At 36.6% G+C, this 23,017-nt stretch overlaps 2 protein-coding genes across 2 annotated transcripts; both read right to left on the reverse strand.

Moving 5' to 3' along the window:
- Nucleotides 1-199: 199 nt before the first annotated feature.
- On the reverse strand, nucleotides 200-1,823 carry LOC125853324 (pentatricopeptide repeat-containing protein At5g56310-like). Its single transcript, XM_049532995.1, has one exon. The coding sequence runs from the start codon at nucleotides 1,721-1,723 to the stop codon at nucleotides 200-202; it is 1,524 nt and encodes a 507-aa protein (XP_049388952.1). The 5' UTR covers nucleotides 1,724-1,823.
- Nucleotides 1,824-6,103: 4,280 nt separating this feature from the next.
- On the reverse strand, nucleotides 6,104-8,873 carry LOC125853323 (pentatricopeptide repeat-containing protein At5g56310-like). Its single transcript, XM_049532994.1, has 2 exons — nucleotides 7,147-8,873; nucleotides 6,104-6,774 (listed from the first exon to the last, which is right to left on the reverse strand). The coding sequence occupies exon 1, from the start codon at nucleotides 8,853-8,855 to the stop codon at nucleotides 7,155-7,157; it is 1,701 nt and encodes a 566-aa protein (XP_049388951.1). The 5' UTR covers nucleotides 8,856-8,873; the 3' UTR covers nucleotides 6,104-6,774; nucleotides 7,147-7,154.
- Nucleotides 8,874-23,017: the final 14,144 nt, after the last annotated feature.

Here is a 23,017-nt window from a genome sequence, read left to right on the forward strand (position 1 = left end):
AGGCGTTAGATTTCTTCCATAAATCTATACGTTGTTACTTGGATCTTTTCAAGGCCTTAGAACATCTAATCTTTGGAAATTCATGGATCTTTCCTTCGAATTTCCCATATCTTTATTTAGTTTTTTTGTTTCTTTTCTTTGTGCTTCCGCATTCTAATATTTAATTCTCTATTTGTGATCTCCCTTAACCTTGCTGTTATCAGTGGTCCTCTTGAGGGCTATCAGCATCAAGCAGCTCTACATATCCCCAATATTCATGCAGTACCGTCTTTGACACCCTGTTTAAGTGTGATAGAACTCTGTATATTCTTTCACATTGAGGATGTGATCTGTCTCCTGAATAGAAATAATAAACTTTATCTTTCATTTTGATGAAGCTACCGCCTGGCAACTTTTGGACTCCTGTGTCCCTCATGGTCTTTCTTGCTACCCTAGCTTCACTCCACCTACCAAGAGCAGCATATGTATTGGACACAAGGGAATAATTCCCACTATTATGTGGTTCAACTTCAGTTAGATGCTGCAGAGCTTGCTCCCCAAGTTCAACATGACCTTGGTTCCTGGCTGCAGCAAGAAGTGATCCCCAAATCGCTGCATTTGCTTCAAATGGCATCATTTTAACCATATTTGCAGCCTCATCGAGGTAACCAGCACGCCCAAAAAGATCAACCATGCAACCATAGTGTCTGATGTCAGGACTAATACCATTTTTTTCTTCCATTGTCTTAAAATACAATCTGCCTTCCTCCACGAGTCCTGCATGGCTACATGCAGATAATAGTGCTATATAGGTGACACTGTTTGGCCTAATTCCAACCATTTCCATCCGAGAAAACATGTTAATTGCTTCTCTTCCATATCCATTGACAGCCAATGCAGAAATCACTGTTGACCAAGTAACAACACTCCTAGTTTCCATGCTCTCAAACAACTCTACTGCCTTCTTTACATTACCCGATTTTGCATACATATCAATAAGTGTATTGTTAAGAGACACAGATCTACGTAAGCTGTGTTTTATAATATAACTATGGATCCATTCACCCAACTCATGCTCACCCAAGTGGGCACAAGCTGAAAGTGCAGCTAACATGGTTACTTCATCAGGCTTAGCACTAACCTCCACACTCATCATTTTCCTGAACACACCTATAGACTGAGAAAACTGATTCCCCTGAGCGTACCCCGCAATGATGGTAGTCCAAGAAACCACATTCTTCTCCAGCATATTATCAAACAGGTACTTGGCAGTGTCCATATCATGAGCCTTAACATAACCCGCTATCATGGCATTCCACAAGCCCACATCTTTGTTACACACTTCATCAAACACCTTACGTGCATCAGAAATGCACCCAAAAGAAGAATATATGCGTACAACCGACGTTGCTACATGTACATCATTGTTCAATCCAGTTAAAATAGCTTCACAATGAATTTGCCTGGAGGTGATGAGACAAGTTACAGCATTCAACACAAAAGGGATAGAGTAAGTATCATGATATAAGCCAATGACTCGAGCTTGTTTATAAAGGCAAATTGCATCCTTAGATAAATGTTGTTGTCGAGAGAAAATACTGATCAAAGTAGTGTAAAGATATATGTTTGGATTTGGGTTAGAAGTGAAAATAGAATATGCATAGCTGACAAAGCCAAGGGCGGAACATGTGTGAAAGAATTGGCTGAGAATGAAGTTGTCTTCATCTAAAGCACGATGTACCATGAAGCCATGAGTTTGATAAATGTGATTTTCATTGGAACATTTTTTAAGCAAAGGTAAAAATGTGTCTTGTAGTTGAAGACTGGATTTGTGGTAGTTGTAATGGAAGTGATTGGAATTGGGTTTAAATAGAGAATGAACAAGTTTAGAGGATTGCCTAGAAAATGGCCGCAACATTTGCTTCTTGGAAAAAATGTGTCAACAATTATTTTGTCAAAGAAGGTCAATAATGGGCTCACCGGGTGTGATATTATATGTAGAAAGAACTTATACTCTCTCTCGTTTTTAAGTTGAAATAGTTTACTTTTTGAGTGACAAATGATACTCCTTCGGTCCTTAATTGCTTGTTCATTTTTCCTTTTTTAGTTATTCCTAATTAGTTGTTCATTTTGACAAATCAAGAAAGGATAAACTTTTTTCTCTATTATACCCTCAATTTATTACTTTGAAAAAGAGGAAAGCCATAATGTTACCACTAAAATAGTTCCGAATTTTCATAAAGACACATTAACTTAGAGGGCGTCCTATTACCCCACAAAAGTATTGAATATCTTTGTAAAAGGACCATTTTGACCCATTTTCTCTACTGTGAACAGATGCGTGATGCTCACTCTTTTTATTAATTTAATTAAATTAATTTCTTCAAATCCAATCCGACCCAAATCGTTTCAAAAAAGAGAACACTTATTTTCCATTTAGTTTCTCTCATCATTTTCTTCAATCATGGGCATTGCTGAAGATCATCTCCTACAATTTTGATGTTTGTTGGTCAAATTTCTTGGAGAACTAGCGGAGTAAACAATGAATTGAAAATTCTCAAGTTAGAATAGTAACAATAGCAAATCGCTGCAAACTAAAACCCTCATCGGCATGTATATCAAAAAAGCTGCTTGTGGTTTCAATGGCGAAGAATAATTCGTTGAAATCGATAATAGTGGTATTTGGAGCCACGTCTTTTGAGTGGCTGGCAATTGGGCTTGTCTTCAAACCATGGCTTGATAAAGCTTCAATGGACAAGTCTCGAAAACATCTTGCGACCCCGCCACTGCCGCCAATCAAAGTTCAAAAGCTAGCAAGTCTCAGGTCGATGTTGATCCTCCGAAAAAAATAACTGATTTGAGAGTTTGATTTGATTTTTGGGTTCTCAAAACTAAATGAAATTAAGAAGAAATGAAACCTCAGACAACTTTAAATTAGCTTTTTCAATTGAAATTAAAACGAATTCCTACCTTATTGAGTTGATTTCATCAATTCATCATAGAGTACCTGTGACTCTTTTGTTGGGGAAGATGATGAAGTTGAATGGAGTAAATAATTAATAAAGAAAATAACTTAAATGTGGCAGCTTTTAGTTGGTTTTTGGCATTAAAAACAGACTTTCACGCACATCATTTGTGTGTTCACAAACATAATGAGAAAATGGGTCAAAATGGTCATTTTACAAAAATATTCAATACTTTTGTGGGGTGATAGGACGTCCTCAAAGTTAATGTGTCTTTTTAAAAATTTGAAACAACTTCAATGGTGATTTTATGTCTTTTCTCCTTTGAAAAATGTAGAATTTTTTTGAAAATTTTAAATTTTTAATTCATCCACTTCATAATTAATAGGAGTAAAATAGTAAACTCACTATATCAATTATTGTTTTCTTAATAAGTGTGTCACTTCAAAAGTTGACAAGTAATTAGGGAAAGAGGGAGTGACATTTGACTAACATTTTAAAAGGTTGAACCCATTGATGGCCTCCTAAAGTTGGCACTAACTTTCACTTAGACACTTCAACTAGGCTTTGTCATTTTAGACACCTCATGTCATGTTTCGGTGTGTCATTTTGACACATTTTTTATGATCAGCCAAATGTGTAAGGTGTGTGTAACACACTCACTGCGAATTACATAAAGACATGTGGCATATATTGAAAATAATTTTAAATTAATGAATTTTGAGTAACAAAAAAGGCCAATGTGACAATTTTATCTAAATAATTTTTTAAAAAAAACTAGCCGCTCGCACAACTCATCCTATGTTGTCTTCTCCACCACCCCCACCTTCCGATCCTCAACCTCTCCCCCACCAGATTGTATTCTCTACAGTCCACAACCCCCTACCCCTCCCACACTTAAATCATCTTCTCCACCACCTACCACCTACCCCACGAATCCCAACTTCTCCCCAATCTAGATTATCTTTATCCAAAATACTTCCATAGTAATTTAAGTATTTGAAAAAAAAATATTTGGGAAGAACTGACGCTTGATCTCGGCCTTAAACTAATCTCATGTGCTAATAGTGCACAAACCTCTCTCAACATCAGTCGATTTACGTCTCCACCATAGCATGATTGTTTTTTATAAGTACAACATGCGGTGTTGATCTTGGTATCATCGTCCCTTACATTTCCATGTCGGAAATAGTTCTCCAAGTGCCAAGGAAAGTTCTCTACTTCTTGTGCATCACAAACCCCTTTGAACAATGCATGGTGGCTTGGGAGCCTCGATTTTTACCTTCTTTATCACGATAATATTTCTGGCGGTCTAAGTCACACCATCATTGACCTACTTTTCGAGTGCCTCGATCTTTGTCTTCATGGCATCAATAGTGCTCAACACCTCCATGAGCCATGCACTCTAAGGTAGTGATGGTCTGCCTCATCTCTATCTCAGTTTGTGTAGATCCATCCAAGTCACTTTGGATGCTCTCGATCCCCTCAAGACTATGTCTCTCAAGAACGCTTAGAGTGCCCTCTACCTTCCTCAAGTGTTGACCAAATATCTCGACATCATCCATCCTCATATTAACCTTCGTGAACCACTCTCTACTGAGCGAGAGTTCCTTGGATAGTACCTCCACATCATCCTTGCTCGCCTTAGTAGTAAAAGGTTCTTGGGATGTATGCCCTTCATTTGGCTTAACCTCGAGCAGTACCTCTTGTTTCTTGTTGGCGACATTCCTCTTTTTGCCATGACCCTTCTTGCCGGTGGCATTCTGGGTGACGTTTGCTTGGGTGTTAGTAGCGTTGATTTCTCTGTTGTTTGTTATTTTCTTAGTTGCACCCTGCTCTGATACCACTTTATCATGTCCTTAGTCTTTTACTAAGCATACGTGCGACACTTGAAAACCTTGCTCACACTCTTGCACCACTTGCTCTCGATCTTGCCATGTAAAGTCAGCGTAGGAATCGCCTAGAGAATGGAAGAAAGAACACAGAAGGATTGTTAGGAAGAATATAGAGAACTTTGATTGATTTTTGTTTGATTAATTAACAAATAGATGTCCCTCTATTTATACTACTAACTTTGAGGCTAAAGTGTAAATAATAATTATAACATAAGTCCCAACATATTTACAAAGTAGTCTTTTTCTTAAAACTCTTTACATGCCTAGAATTTTCTAAAGACCTTCCATGTAAATTCTATGATATTCTAGGTTCTACCATGAGAAATTCTTCCATTTAAGGACTAACCTTCTTCCTATGTAAGTGCCTCCACATGGGCAACTTTGTGCCATGTGGAATTTACGTGGTGCTTATGTGGTGTGATGACATGGCAGACTGTCACACGCTGTCCATCATTTTTTACTCCATGGGTTTTGAGCTCTTTTTAGTAGTGAGAACATCAAACTTATATATATGAGTTATCTTAGTTTATTTATGTATTATAACATCTCCTTTGTCCATTTCATTATCATTATTGTAATAATTTAGTACGCGGCTTATGATATAATTGAAGATATATCTACTTCATGGTGTTTTTGGAATATGATGAAAGAAATAATAGCTTTCTTGACTGATTTAGACCACCGCTGATTGTATCTTTTCATGTCTGATCAATAGATATAACGCCTAATACTTATTTGGCTATGAATAAGTGAGTTTTCACATTTGATGAAACAACTTAGAGAAGAGATTTCTTAATGATAATAATTACTTAGAGACTAATACAGTGATGGAAATATTGAAATACATAGTAACAAGCAAACCTTTATGAGATGACATAGAAATGAAAATAAAATAAAATTGTGAACTATTATGACTTAAAAATATGCTAATGCACGGTACGGAACGCGAGCATATTTACTAGTACTTAAATAGAACTAGAGCATTGTGTCTGAAATTGAAGGCAGCCTTCTAAAGAAATTCAAAGCCGGGGAAGGCATTCTATCCCTAAATATGGGATGGCGGAGGTAGTAGAAACCAAAGGCCATAGACACCATTTTAGATGGTACCAAGTATAAAATGAATGCCACGACAAAGCACAGCCCAATAAATATCCCTGTGGCTTGAGGGTCACGCCAAGTTACCAATGCTTGCACTCTCTCCCCCTGTGTTGCGAAATCTCCCAAGATTGTCTGAACCCGTGCCCCAAGCATGCGNCTGCTGGAAAAGATGCGGCTCTATTTCACCATTAATCATGGTGATTTCTGTTGTAACTTTAAGGGTTCTGCTATATATTGGGCTGTCTGTAATCTTTATCTTCTGCTACTCAACATGGTATGTGGGTGATAGTTCAGATGGATGGACTACTAAATCTGGGGGGTACCAATTAAAAGAGTGGTAAAGAGGGATAAGATCCATAATGATTACTATTAATGCTGAAGTGATGAATATTCTTGGGGTTCTTTGCGCTGTACTAGAGTATTTGTCAAAGGAAATTTCCATTTCAGGGAGATTGTTCAGTGAAACCAGAGATGGGCATCATTCACTCTAGAGAAATGTGTCCGCTGAAGTGGCTCTTAAAATTACATGTGTCAGCGGAAGTGGATAGTGGTGAAAAGCAATGAGGATCCATCTGCTAAGCTGGAGAAATGGTGCAAATACAATACAAAGGAATAATGGCTAGAGTATTTGGTAGGAAGTAAATATTAAGGGGGGAAATTTGAACTTTTGCCAGAAAATGGCAATGTAGTTTATATACCATTTTAATAAAAAATGATAACTAGAGCACTAAGAGAAAGAAAACCAAAAAAGGAAGACCCATGGACAACATCTTCACTGGATTTAGAAGGAATATTCACTTTGAGAGCTCACAAAATGTATTGGGAAATACTTCCTGCCACTGTAAACGAAGAAATTCAACAACCAGTTGGAACTTAATTCAAAAAAAAAAAGAAGCTAATTTGTAACCTTCAAGCATGATTTGTCACTAGCTTAGTGAATCTAGCTAACTTGGTCAATTAGGTACCAGTCACCAATAGAAGATTTGAAGTGGGGGCTCAGAACAGAAGAAGCAAGAATAAAGGTATTAATCTGATTTACATAATACATCATTTTTTTCTAATGTCAAGTGCTATGAAGAATCTTAAACTGTGCTATTTTTAAGTCCTACTTACTTCACATGCAGGTAAACTTAAACTGCTCAACGTTAGTTGAGTTATTTTCTGAAGCTTAAGATCCTTGAAACAATCAGTCAAGTTATGCAAAATCCTACCTCTTGTCTTATAAGAGGTCCTCTTGAGGGCTATCAGCATCAAGCAGCTCTACATATCCCCAATATTCATGCAGTGCCGTCTTTGACACCCTGTTTAAGTGTGATAGAACTCTGTATATTCTCTCACATTGAGGATGTGATCTGTCTCCTGAATAGAAATAATAAACTTTATATTTCATTTTGATGAAGCTACTGCCTGGCAACTTTTGGACTCCTGTGTCCTTCATGATCTTTCTTGCTACCCTAGCTTCACTCCACCTACCAAGAGCAGCATATGTATTGGACACAAGGGAATAATTCCCACTATTATGTGGTTCAACTTCAGTTAGATGCTGCAGAGCTTGCTCCCCAAGTTCAACATGACCTTGGTTCCTGGCTGCAGCAAGAAGTGATCCCCAAATCGCTGCATTTGCTTCAAATGGCATCATTTTAACCATATTTGCAGCCTCATCGAGGTAACCAGCACGCCCAAAAAGATCAACCATGCAACCATAGTGTCTGATGTCAGGACTAATACCATGTTTTTCTTCCATTGTCTTAAAATACAATCTGCCTTCCTCCACGAGTCCAGCGTGGCTACATGCAGATAATAGTGCTATAAAGGTGACACTGTTTGGCCTAATTCCAACCATTTCCATTCGAGAAAACATGTTAATTGCTTCTCTTCCATATCCATTGACAGCCAATGCAGAAATCACTGTTGACCATGTAACAACACTCCTTGTTTCCATGCTCTCAAACAATTCTACTGCCTTCTTTACATTGCCCGATTTTGCATACATATCAATAAGTGTATTGTTAAGAGACACAGTTCTACGTAACCTGTGTTTTATAATATAACTATGGATCCATTCACCCAACTCATGCTCACCCAAGTGGGCACAAGCTGAAAGTGTAGCTAACATGGTTACTTCATCAGGCTTAGCACTAACCTCCACACTCATCATTTTCCTGAACACACCTATAGCCTGAGAAAACTGATTCCCCTGAGCGTAGCCCGCAATGATGGTAGTCCAAGAAACCACATTCTTCTCCAGCATATTATCAAACAGGTACTTGGCGGTGTCCATATCATGAGCCTTAACATAACCCACTATCATGGCATTCCACAAGCCCACATCTTTGTTACGCATTTCATCAAACACCTTACGTGCATCAGAAATGCACCCAAAAGAAGAATACATCCGTACAAGGGACGTTGCTACATGTACATCATTGTTCAATCCAGTTAAAATAGCTTCACAGTGAATTTGCCTAGAGGTGGTGAGACAGGTTACAGCATTCAACACAAAAGGGATAGAGTAAGTATCATGATATAAGCCAATGGCTCGAGCTTGTTTATAAAGGTAAATTGCATCCTTAGATAAATGTTGTTGTCTTGAGAAAATACTGATCAAAGTATTGTAAAGATATATGTTTGGATTTGGGTTTGAAGTGAAAATTGAATATGCATAGCTGACAAAGCCAAGGGAGGAACATGTGTGGAAGAATTGGCTGAAAATAAAGTTGTCTTGATCTAAAGCACGATGTACCATGAAGCCATGAGTTTGATAAATGTGATTTTCGTTGGAACATTTTTTAAGCAAAGGTAAAAATGTGTCTTGTAGTTGAAGACTAGATTTGTGGTAGTTGTAATGGGGGTGATTGGAGTTGGGTTTTAGTAGAGTATGAACAAGTTTAGAGGATGGCCTAGAAAATAGCCGCAACATTTGCTTCTTGGAAAAAGTGTGCCCAATGAGGACTCCTCAAGAATTATATTGTCAAAGAAGGTCAATAATGGGGTCACCCATTATAGGTGTGATATTTGTAGAAATAACTTATACTCCCTCTCGTATTTAAGTTGTCATAATTTTCATTTTAGAATCAAACAATATCAACTTTGATTAATATTTTAGGATGTTTTTTTTTATCAAATTGATGTGAAAAGATTGCAACTTTTTGTACTTTTCATATAGTTTTTAAACATCTAATTTTTATTTTATAATTTCAAATTATTATAATCTGATTTAGCTTTAAAAGTTAGTCAAATTGACTTTCAAAAAACGCAACATGATAACTAAAATAGGACAGATGGAGTACATTTTAAATGAAGAAAGGCCTAAATAAAATCCCTTCAACTATTTGAATTGGTATAAAACTATTAATCATTCACCTTTCAGCCCCCAAATACCTCAACGTCAATGTCACGATCCAGGGGTACACCTTAGATGTAACATGGCGTACTTGACCCCAAATGGGTCTCATACAAGCCCTTAGCATATCATAACATAAGCTAATAGAAAAGTACAGAAATTTTAAAAACTTTAATCATATAATTAGCGTCTTTTATAAAAGCAAGCGGAAGTCTTTTCTAAACTTTGTCTCAAACCATCTAATACAACTTGAATAAAACTCTTGGGACACAGCCTGTACAATAGTCTCAAAACATGAATATAAAAGGCATAAAAGAAATAGTGGGTTTGTCCTCGAAGCTATGAGGACTCACCAAATCTTCAACTCCTTTGCTCCTTAGAAACGTAGCTTCAAGAATGGAACTCAATCTCCAAAACCCTACATTTGATTAGAATGTAGGCAAAGTATGCGTTAGTACAAAATATACTAAATATGTAAGCTAGCATAACACTATAAGAACATGAGATAAGGGTTAGTCAATATATACTTAATCCAAAATCATATGAAATACTTCATGAAACATAAACTATAAGCATAAGAGACAATATCATAGTAATAAGCAAAGTCTCCAACATAAGCATTATTCAACTCTTAGTCATCTATACCATAATAGAACTACTCTCAAGTAACCTAAAAGCATACTTGTGCAATGCATGCATAGCATCCCATAATACCACCCAAGCTAAGTATCCCTTTTTGGTCATCTTAAGCATAGTTTATATATATGGTCAAGTCTTGGCTTTCATATAATAAGAGCACTATACTCCTAGGTAGCCTCAAAGCATACTTGTGCAATGCATGAAAGGCATCCCATAATACCATCTACACTAAGCATAACCTTGAAGTCACCATATGCATACTTACCACTCATTGGTCTTATTCTTAGCTTACTTCATAACCAAGGGAATCTCTCACCTTTAGTCAATCATAACATAACAAGGAAGGTAAATATAGCACAATCATATCTAAGCATACATCATATAAGAGAAACACTTCATGAGTCACCTTATGGCAAGCTTGTTCCATGCATGAACAAGACCTCATAATCCTACCCATGCTAAGCTAGACACTTTAGGTTCATCATTCATGTTTATCATCTCTTAACATCATAAAGACAAAGGGAGTCACCACTAGTCATGCATGTATTTGAGGGCCTCTAAAGCTACAATCCAAACTAGTCATGCTCATATTCATGAATGCAAGGGGGAGTCACCTCAAGGCATACATGTTTAGTTCATCAAGAAGGACAAGGGGAGTCACCTCAGGCCACACATATCATGGAATCATAATGACAAGGGTAATCACCTCTAGTCGTACATACTAATGAATCATAAGGACAAGGGCAATCACCTCTAGTCATACAAACTAATGAATCATAGGTATTCGCCTCCATGTTCATTATTAATGGAATATAGGTATTCACCTCCATATTCATTTTAATGTGTAATGTAGGTATTCGCCTCCACATCATCACATAAGGATCATAGGTAATCGCCTCCATGATCAACCTAAAGACTAATGGGTAATCATCGCTTACCTTGGGAGTCACACATATATAAAGGGTAATCACTTCACACTCCCCATGATTAACTAATTAGGAATAAGGGAACTCACCTCACATTCCTATCATGTAAAGGTCTTTTAGGGGAATCACCACAAGCCTCATCACATCTCATAGTCCTAGGACTTAAGATTCATTTTAGGTGAGAATAGACTTTCAACCTAGAATCACTCTATGTGAGAGAACCTTTCATGTCATATCATATTCATGCATAATACCATATCTAGAATTCTACATTAGACATGGATATCATCATGACTTAAGTGATTCTATAACTTCATACATTCAAGCATTCATGAGGTAGATTAGGTAGGTAAAGGTCTTCCACCATAACTCTATCCATTAAGCTTCTAATCTCATACAGACTTTACTCTCAAAGCCTTAACATGCTTAGTTCATCAAATTGGTTTTACTCTCAAAACCCTAATGATCAACCTTCATGACTACAAGCCTTACACTCAAAGCTTTACTTCTTACTATCATTACTCATACCTAAATTTCAAGGTATTCTAACCACATTATTCATTATTAGGTGATTCTAGTCATAATTCATCCTAAAGGTTCAACTTTAACCTTACTAGTCAAGATCCATCATATTCACATTATTCTAATTCAATTGATGTCTCTATGTTTGTATTCTTAATCAATTACTACTCATAGCACTAACTAGAGAAGATCACCTAAGAATCATCAAGTTCACCTTTCATGGCATAAACCCACATAATACCAAATTCATCAATTAGGCTAGGGTTAATCATGGAAATCACATAAATTCATCATAATATCACAATTCAATACTAAATCAACCATAATTAAGTATTATCCACTTGATTGGAGTCATACTTCAACACTACCCACAATGTAGGAAGAAACCCTAACTAGATTGGGGTTTTTCTTCACAATTGGGGGAAACCTAGGGGGTTCTATGGGTGAAAGAACCCATAGATGAATAAGATAAAATACCTTGGGTGAAGATTATCCATGAATTTGAGTAGAAAAAGGCAGCCCCTTCAACCCTAGACTTCACCTTCTTCTTCTTCTTCTTCTTCTTCTATGGAGTTTTAGAGAGAATTATTTGAGGGAGAGTTAGTTATGATTTTTGGGTTGGGGATTTATGAATTTTAAAGGGTTAGTTAATAGCTTAATAACCCTTATATAAGTCTACTAAATCAATATAAACCGGCCCTACAATAAACTAACTAAAATAGGAATTACCTAAACTAACCCTCACCTTGGCCGAAACTTGGCAGATTTGCAGACCATGACTCACGCCCATGACCTATGGTCCGTAGGTTGGCCTACTGGCCATCCTGCAGGTCCGTAGGTCATGACCTGCAGCTCATATTTAAGGGCCTGACCCACGACCCCCACCTACAAGGCAGGGGTCCACCTATTGGCCGTAGGTGCCATCCGTAGGTGGCCCTCTTTTGGGCAGTTTTGGCAGATTTGGGGACTCTTAGGGGTTAGGCTTTAGGGTCATCCTCAAGGACCCTTGGTTGGTCCTTGGTGGTCGTACCTTGACGTTTAACCCCTAAACCCCTCATTCTAAGCTTGGGAAACCATTTTACACTTCTAAACCCCATATCAAACTCAAAAACTCTCACGTAAGGCCCTAGTTTCACCTACTAGTTTTCGAGGTGTTACAGTCAACCTTTTGGCTCTTTGGCTCATGTTTGCCCTTATTCTTAATAGCTTTCTAAAAGTAAAATTATTAAATATTTATTTATTATGTTTCTTAATCTAATTGGTTCAAATTTAAATCCTTCTAAAATAAATAATAAAAAGCACATGTAATTCACATTTTGTTTTAATACGCTTGTAATTTTATCTGTCACATAAATTGGGACAAAGGGAGTAACATACATTATGTGAAAATTACGTAAAAAGTATTATAAATCACAATAATTAGCAACTTAAAATATCTATAAAAAGAACATAAACAAAATTTTGAACTCTCGAAATTCTGTCTCGTCTATAAATTGGAACAAAAGGAGTAACGTATATTATTTGAAAGTTCATTAAGAATACTATAAATCACAATTACTAACAACTTAAAATATCTAAAAAGTTGACTCCAAATTTCATCTTGTTCGCAACAAATTTCCGTAAGCTCTGAAAATTAACTGTAAGCAAAATAAATAAAAGAAAAATGTGATTTTTATTGATGAATCTTGTGAGTACAATTTTGTTGTTCTCTTGATTCTTCTCTCCTAATTTCTCTATGATTTCAGGATTGTCAATAGAATATTTCTCAAACGTAGGATGATGTAGACCTCCTTGAGATGTGTTTGATCTCTGAAAACATAGAGAAGCAATTCATTGTTTCAAGTCGATCTCCGGGAAGAACTCCATTGACCATTCCTTGAAGAGCTAGTGTTTGATCTCCAGAAACATAGGGAAGCAAGTCGTAGTTTCAAGTCGATCTTTGGGAAGAACTCCGTTGACCACTCCTTCGAAGAGCTATGTAGATGATGTTGTAGCTTTTCTCCAATGCTTGTTGAAATCTTTTGTAGAATTCCCTTCATAATGTCATGTCCATCACGTATTTATAGTTGTAGGGGGTGAAGATGATTGCTTATGATTGGCCAAAGGATGACAATTTGACACTTGACAGATTGTGATAGGTTCTTGCATTTGACTGGGACTACCACCTCATTTGGGCATGTGGCGTCACTTGTTGTCTTGGATGCCTAGTCACTCTGACACGTAGCATGGGTTTGGGCTTCAAGATGAAATGCACCTTGGACTTGAATTTATTAAAAATGGACTTATTTATTTGTAAAGCCTAAATTAATCATTCAATCCAAATAAACATGGATTTAATCCAAATTAATTATGAATTAAATCCAATAAAAATTGTGTCTCTATAGATGGCCCCTACTTCAAGCCTTGTTGAAGTGTAGGTTTGCCAACACTTGATTGCGATACTTGAAGTATTACGAATTCAACAAAATCACTCTTAAGACATTTGCTTGACTCGGTTTCTTGCAATGAAACAAGTTGTATGGTAAGGGCATGTGCAACTCCATTTCGATGTGCTCCTAAGGACTTTTATTATTTCAATCCACCCGAGGGACGATATGGAGGACTCTCGAAAGAGGGATAAACAAATCAATGTGACAAAGTTATATGACTTTTAAGTTCAAATAAACTTTCACCATAGACTTGAATACAAATTTGGACACCAACACTTAGAGTGCCACACAAGTCCCCAAAGTTGAATTTTAAATTAAATAAGAGCATAACTTGATTTGCTTCTTTTTTGCAAACCTTCAACTTGGAAATAATTGGTAATTTAATAATTACACCAAAATTTCTTTCCTATGCTTGATTTTATAAGAATCATTCTGAAAATCTTAAGACTTATTGTTTTACTTTTGAGTGCTAGCAACTTCCATTTAGATGGGGAAGAATTGATTTGATTTGTTTCTTCCTATTTTACCACAACTTTCCTTGTACAAAGAATGAGAATTGTTCATTGGAACCTCTGTATAAACATATTTCATACACAACGGATTCATCAAGGCCAAACACATATGTAGACCCTTAAACTTGTCCCTAAATTTCATTTTGGCACTCCAACTCAACCTTGTTCCATTTTAACCCTTCAACTCCAATTTTTATGTTCCATTTTGGCACTTCTAAGTGATGTGGCAGAGTGTGTGCATCACACTTTCTCTTAAGAGAGTGAAAGACAAAAAAAAATAATTTAAAAATAAATAAAAGATTACCCTTCAACTCTATTTTTTTATGTACCATTTAACAGAAAATCAATTTTATGATTTCTTTATTTCTATATATGTTATTCAACTGCAATTTTGCATTTTAAAAATCGACGTTCATCCGTTAGTTATTGTAAAAAATTAAAATTGACGGATGATCATTGATTTTTTTTAAAAGTAACAATTTCTTTTTAAGATTTTCCCTATATTTTTGCGTGAAAAATAACCGACGAAAGTGCGTCGATTTTCTTTCTTAAGAAAATCTATGACAACCCAACGGAGTCTATCGAGTTTCAACATTTTTTTGTAGTGTTATTAATTAGCAATGAACATGAGTTTTTTTACTCATATTTAGTTGAATGAAAAATTAGAAAGCTCATATATGAGTTAGTCCAAATAGACTAGATATGAAAAAAAATATGGTGTTATTTAATTTAATTAATTATTTTAAAAAGAAAACCAACACACTTTCGTCGATTATTTTTTCACACAATAATGTACAGAAACTCCAAATTTTTTTATTTTTTTAAAAATGATGTTCATCCATTGTTATTAATTTTTATTTTTTAAAAAAAGCTATGATGTTGATTTATAAAATTAAAAAGTGGAAATGAAGAACATAAATAAAAATAAAGAAATCATAAATTTAGTATTTTGTGTTTAAATGATACTATAAAAATTAGAGTTGAAGGATTAAAATGGAACAAAGCTAAGTTAGAGGAGTTGTGTATGTGTTTTATGTGTTTTTAATTGGTTTTTGTGTCATGTCATGGCATGTGAAGTACACACATCCCACTTTGTTGATTCTTTGGAAAGAAGTGTCAAAACGGAACATAAAAATTGGAGTTGAAGGATTAAAATGGAACAAGGTTGAGTTGAAGTATCAAAATGAAATTTACGGAAAAGTTTAAGGGTCTACATATGTGTTTATCCTTTTGAATTGATAGTAAAATATTTTTGAAGTAGAACTCCATATTTGGTGTGTTCTTTCTATATTTCGTGCAGTCCCACCAAAATGTTATTCTCTTAGTGTAGGATTATCCAAATGCCGAGCAGTTTTTTTTGAAGAAACAAGACTTGTATTACTATGACATATAAAAAAATCAACATCAGATACTTTTTGGATTGACAGGAGTTGATTTTTGAAAACTTGCAGTTTTTCACGCAGTTATGTGCAATCTCACTAAAATATCCTTTTCTTGGTGTAGGAGCATTCAAACGACGAAGGCTTGATTCTGAAAAAACTAAACTTTTAGTACTACGAGATATCCAAAAATCAATATTAAAAATAATTTGTATTGACGGGAAATGATTTTTGAAATTGGACCCCAAATTTGGAAGTTCTCCTCACATGTATGTGTAATCTCGCCAAAACGTCATTTTCTTGAGGTAAGAGCATTCAAACGACGAGCGGCTTGATGCTGGAGAAACTAGACTTTTAGTACCACAACATATCCAAAAATAACATAAAAAAAATTTCGTATTGACAGGAATCATTTTTTGAAGTTGGTCCCTAAATTTGGAAGTTCTCTTCACAGTTATGGCTAATTTGAAGCAATATCCACAATGAAGCATGCATTGTGTTTCTTGGCAGTACGGCATAATGTTGATTTGAACCTTCATGTTATTGAGGACAACCAAGAGTTGAATCTTGTAGAATCGAGAAGCTTAGGCAGTTACTACCATGTGCTTCATTACTTTTTTTTCTTTTTTTTGCAGGTTCACAAAGGAGCGCTGATGAGTCCACGATTTGAACTCATTTAGGGCTTTATTTGGATAGATTTAATATCCTCAAAAGCTTATTTTGTGCCAATAACTGATGTAAAATCCTTCCAGGTATTTGGATTGAGGAACAAAGCATGGACACTAATGGGCAAAAAAGAATAAGACAGCTGAAGGAGCGAAGAAAAGAAGGCATGTTGATCACCTAATCCATTGGGTGAGTCGTTGAATGGCTATTATCTCGCATAAAGTTATAGTGTGCCAAGCCCTGAAGGTAAAAATCAAGTCAGCGATAGAAAGGAGCAGTCGGCGTGTCGCCGAGTGGTTCCGCGATGCAGTGTTGGATCACCTAAAGTTACAGAACTTGAGGATGCTGAAGGCCAAAGAAAAAAGGCGATGGAACTGACCAAAGGGCGGATTGCTGAATTGATCGACAACCCCGACTTACTACGTCGAATGGTCCTTCGCAGCGTATTTTTGGCGACTATAAATACATTTTTGAATATTTAGTTTAGTATCAGTTTTCATAATATAGAATTTATCAGTTTTTGAGTTGGAACTCTAAGTTTGGAGACAAACTTTTTCTTAGCTTTGAAGAATTAAAGTTTTCCATTTTTGAGAAATTGGAAGTGTGTCTTTGAGATTCTTCAATTTGGACCTTTGTAAAGACGAAATTAATCTTACCTAGTTGATGGAAACACAATTTGGTAACGATATCTATCTTTTTATGGCCTCCATTCTGGGCATGATTCAGACAACTCTCGTTGATGTTGTGACACCCTTAAGTGCTACCATTGATGCCCTTACGGCTAGGTTAGTAGTGTGTGAGTGTGGCCAAGGGGCCACTGAGGAGGTGACGACTCTAAAGGCCGCTATTAATGTGCTGAAGAAAGATGTGGACCAGCTGAAGTCCACCGATATTTGTATGATCTTCGGGATGGTGGAGATCCCAGATATGCCAGTTGAGCCTGACATGCCTCCGGCTACCACCGAAGACGATGTTCTAAGTAAGGAGGAAGCTAATCTCGAGTCTGAGGCAGAGACGGATGAGGAGATGTTTGGGGTTGCTAAAGAGGCTTTTTACGAGGGCCTTTCGGAGATTGAAGAGGCCATGGTAGATACAGTTGTGCAGGCTTCCTGGGAAGATAAACCCTTGCTGACCCTAGTGGAGTGGGTACTGTTGATGTGACTCCGGGCACTAATGCCCAGGTTTAGCGCACTACACCCAACATTGTTGCCTCGACAGATGAAGCGATTGTGTAGACATGATCTCTCTTTACCTCCCTCTCTGTCTTGTCTTATTTTATTGACTTTTGGATATTTTATTGCATTTGAGGAAAATTTGCTTTTGTTTTGTGGTGGGGTGAGGCCCACCTTTTGTGACTATTGTTCTTTCTATATATTTGGGTTTTGTGCTATTGATTGTGTTTTCGCACTGTATTTTGTGGATGTTTAAGCTAGTGGCTCCTTATTTAAAATGTAAAGAATTTTTTTCCACCTCTTAATTATGTTTAAATGTGGTTGTTCTCTTGCAAATTTAAGTATCGGTCTTGATCAATACCGATGACTTGAATAGTCTTCATAATCGAACAAAAATGAATGTGAGGCTACGATGAGGCCAAATGAAGTTGCATAGACAATATGTGAATTTTTTGCATCTCGTTGTGATTAGCCGGTTATCGAATGAGTCTCTTGTGATGATCATTACACACTAGCAAAAGTGTGGAGTCTTGTTCGATATTGGTGTCAATCCCTTGTGTGATGAGCTTACTGTGAACCATGTGTGATGACACATAGAATTTGTCCCGTTGGTTCGGTTGACTAAGTGATGCAATCTCTTGTAATGATCTTAGGCAACTTTGAAGAGTGTGAAACAATTTGACATTATACCTCTTTTGTGGCCAACCTTGTTAGTGTGTGATCTTTGCTTGAACACCCTTTGAGTCTTACCCTTTTTATTGGAAGAAACTTGATGCAAATTGTGACCTTTCTTTATTCCTTCACCCTTAATCCTCATGAGATGTGGTTGATTTGAATATCCAACTTAGGCCAAAAACCTAAGTTGGGGGTGTGGTGAAAAGAGAAGGTAAATCAAGAAGTACAAAGAAGCCCCCCTTGATCCATGATTGGAAAAGATGAAACCCATCCATACAAAAAAAGATAAAAGAGAAAAAGAAGAGAAAGATGAAAAAAATTGAAAAAGTTAATGGAATAAAGTTGTCAAAATGCAAAAAGAGAAAAAAATAGGTGTCCAATAGTCCATGGAAAGTGAATAATGGAGTGACTTTTGAGCATGAGTGAAAAATGATGAAGAAAGGGGAAGAACGAATTGTTATACCGCATTTCATGAGGATAGCAGTCACTGAGCCTAAATGACCATACCTTTACACTCACCCCCGTTACAAGCCTTGAAAAGACCTTTTTGATCTTGAGTAAGCTGAAACAATTGTTGGGTGGAAAATAAGGGCAAACCTATGGGTGAAATCATGCATTGTGTTCCTCTTTGTGAGTGTGAGTGTTGTATTTGATTCCGGAGCTATAAGTTGTTGAACCATTGTGTGGGAATATGGAATCGTTCTTTGTGTGGGGGCATTTGAGTACCTTTGTTGAGCTTGAACTTGCATTTGAAGTAAGTATTGTGGAATCTTTGATAATGGTGAGTCACAACTTGAATCTTTGAGTGCACAATTGCTCCTAGAATGAGTAAGTTGAGTCTTTTTGTGTGCATTTATGATTGAGTCTTGTGTAGCACTGTTTGAGACATCCTTTTTGAATTGCTGAACTTGAATTTTACTTGATGACAAGCAAAAGTTTAAGTAATGGTGTTGATGAGTCCACGATTTGGACTCATTTAGGGCTTTATTTGGATAGATTAGTATCCTCAAATGCTTATTTTGTGCCAATAACTGATGTAAAATCCTTGATTTCCAAGTATTTGGATTGAGAAACAAAGCATGGACACTAATGGGCAAAACGGAACAAGTCAGCTAAAAACCAAGAAAAGATGGCATATTGATCGCCTAATGGCTATTATCTCACCTAAAGTTCCAGTGTGCCAAGCCCTGAAGGTAAAAATCAAGTCAGCGATAGAAAGGAGCAGTCGACGTGTCGCTGAGTAGTTCCGCGATGTAGTGTTGGATCCCCCAAAATTACAGAACTTGAGGATGCTGAAGGCCAAAGTAAAAAGGCGATGGAACTGACCAAAGGGCGGATCGCTGAATTGATCGACGATCCCAACTTACTGGGCCGAATGGTCATTCGCAGCATATTTTTGGCAACTATAAATACATTTTTCAATATTTAGTTTAGTATCAGTTTTCATAATATAGAATTTATCAATTTTTGAGTTGGAACTCTGAGTTTGGAGACAAACTTTTCCTTAGCTTTGAAGAATTGAAGTTTTCCATTTTTGAGAAATTGGAAGTGGGTCTTTGAGATTCTTCAATTTGGACCTTTGTAAAGATGAAATTAATCTTACCTAGTTGATGGAAACACAATTTGGTAACGATTTCTATCTTTTTATGATGTCTAGCTAAAACCCTAATTCTTGGGGTGTGATTATGTGTTTATGGGTTGATTTAGCTTATGGGTTTTGCTAATTGATAGTTTAAATGTTGTTTAGAAGTGATTTCAATCAGTAATGGTGGTTTAATTTAAAGGGTTGCAATTGCAAATGCAACTCTACCTTCGTCTTTTTTGCTTGCTCGAGAGAGAGGTTTTAAAACCAAGATTACTGAATTGATGGTCTGTGGGTATTGGGTTGTCAATGGTTCAGCTACAGACGTTGCGTACTTGACCCCGAAGGGGTTCCACACAAGCCCTTAGCATAATCATAGCATAAGACATAGTAATGATGTTTAAAACTTTTACAATAGAAGTCTTTTTCATAAGAGAAAATCATAATAATCTAGACCTTGTCTAATACACCATCTAAAACCATAGAATACAATCTTAGGGACATAGCCCTTTACAACATAGTCTTGAATATAGAATGTACAATGGAAACTAGAAATGAATAATCCGTCCTCAAACGTGAGGACTCACCAAGCTTAGGGAATAGTCAACCCAAGCTTCACTTGAAAGGAAAAGTGCATCTCAACGACCGGAACTTACACTTATAAGAAAATGTAGAGAATATGAGTTAGCACAATTAATTGTACCAAGTATGGAGCCATGCACAAAAATCCTTAAAACATGCATAAAAGGGACATTTAGTTGAAATCATGCATTTATTGAGTTTAAAAGTCATCATGCACATTTAGAGTCATCACATAGTCAAATCATATCTTAGGCAACACTAGGCAACCATAATCATGCATAACATACCTTGATCTCATCTATAGTCAACATTCATAGACAAAGAAACATTCATGATCATGGTTCATAATAAGGAAAGTCACTTTTAACATCAATTCATATCATGCATACTTAGATTCATACATCTTCATGTCATAAGGAAACCACATCATAACTACTTTATAAGTCTACTTGTGAAATGTACAAGTGAAGTCTCATACCCCCACTCACACTAAGTAAAAGCTCATTAAGAATTCATAGATATAGCTAATATTCATGTTCATGTTCATATTCATGGTTAATGGTTCATATTCATATAAAACATACATTTACTCATAAAGAGTCATGTCATCAAGCACATACCACAATCACTATCAAAGCTTACTTGTGCAATGCATAAGTGAAGTCTCATACCCTCACTCACACTAAGAAAACCCCCTTAAGTAATCATAGCACCTAACTCATGTTCTTGTTCATAGTTCATATTCTTGTTCTTGTCATGTAGGGAAATATAGCCTTAACCGACATAGACCATGTGAGCTACATGGAATCCGGTGTCATGACCCACACTGAAAAGAGGTGTTCTACTTGCCTAAGGTAAAACTAACATGTTTAGCTTATAGGTGGATCCACTAGCTAAGAACCTACATGGGCACATAGTTATGAGATAGGGAGATTTCTACTATAAACTCGGACTAACTGAGATAAAAGGTTTACATCTCATGTTCCTATCTACTCGGTGCTAAGCTTAATTCCCTTTAATAATCATGTTAAGTCTTTACTTAAGTTCATGTTTATGGAAAGGTGACTTAACACTCAATCCAATACAACATCATGGTAGCTCATGGATTCATTAGGTGAGAATGACCTTTCAACTTTAGAATCATTAATATGTGAGTAAACCTTTCACATCATGTTCATAGTGTTTCATAAGAATGACCTTTCAATCAATACAACAATAGTATCATATTCATAGTCCTTTCATGCATAGTCATGTGTAAGGGTATAGGGGAGAAGGATCTTGCAACAACACCACAATTCCAGAATAGTCATAGGATCATTACCATCTAGGTGAATCATGAGTTCATATGCAATCCTCATCAACATGTATAAACCCTAGCAAGTTTCCCTTCAAGGCTATAAATCAAGATTAACCCTACCTTCTAGATTTACCAAATTAGATAGAGGGATAACATGATTCAACAACATAATACATGTAAATATAATCAATTGTCAAGCTTCCGTGATCAATCTAGTCACACCTTAATTCACAATTTAGGAAAATGGGGAAATCATGCATCCATAGGAGATTTTCATCAAACTTCATCAATACTCCATTAATCCAACCATAAATCATCATAATCAATCATAATAAACCATAATTAAACAATTGAAATCGTTTTGGAAGAAGACCCATCACTAGATTGAAACCTTAGGTTTTTGAAGTCTTAAAAACATAGTTTGAAGGGGCTCATTGGGTGATAGCTACCCAAGAATGAAAAGCATCCATACCTTAGGTTGATTTCCACAAGAAATTGGAGAAGAAAGGCTGGTTCTTGAACCCCTAGCTTGACCTTGACCTTGCTTTTCAATGGAGTCTTAGAGAGAGAATTTTTGGAGAGGAGAGGTAGTTACTAGTTTAAGTCTTGAGAGTTATGAGGTGTTTAAGATGTGGTTACTAGTTAATATATACTTATATATGTCATAACAACTAATATAAAATGTCCCCAGCCTTAAATAATTAAAATAGGAATTAATTAAAATGGTAGTACCTTGGCCGAATTAAAGCATCCTTTGTAGACCCCATTCACGACCTCCCACCTACGGGGCATGGATGGACACATGGACCGTACTGGTCACTCGTGGGCTGGGTCTGTGGCATGCCTTTTGACCTTGGTCCAGGCCTCACTCACGAGCCCCCACTTATGGGGAGTGAGTTGGTCCACGGACCATACTGGATGGTCGTGGTTTCCTTCAAAGACTAGGAGATTTGGGGGAGTTTTAGGAAGACTAAGTCTTGCCTCACGACCCCCACCTATGGGGCGTGAGTCCAACCACGAGGCGTGGGTGCCCATTTCGTGAGTCAAGTTTTTTTGACAGCTTTTTGGGGCAATCCCTTGACCCTCCTCAAGGACCCTTGGGGGGTCCTTGGGGGGCCATGCCTTGACGTTTAGGCACTAGGACCTTAGTACTAACTTAGGGAAGTTATTTTAGGACTCAAATCGTCATGTTAATCCTATTTAGGCTACTAGTTTACATGTTAGGCTCTAGCTTAGGTCATTAGATTTTCGGGATGTTACATTATCTCCCCCTTGGGGATATTCGTCCTCGAATGATGATCTAGACACCAAACTAAGTTAGAAACTCTAGACTAGCATCCCATCATGCATGAAACATC

This window comes from Solanum stenotomum, chromosome 1 (assembly GCF_019186545.1).
Source record: "Solanum stenotomum isolate F172 chromosome 1, ASM1918654v1, whole genome shotgun sequence".
In the NCBI taxonomy this organism is placed as follows: domain Eukaryota; kingdom Viridiplantae; phylum Streptophyta; class Magnoliopsida; order Solanales; family Solanaceae; genus Solanum; species Solanum stenotomum.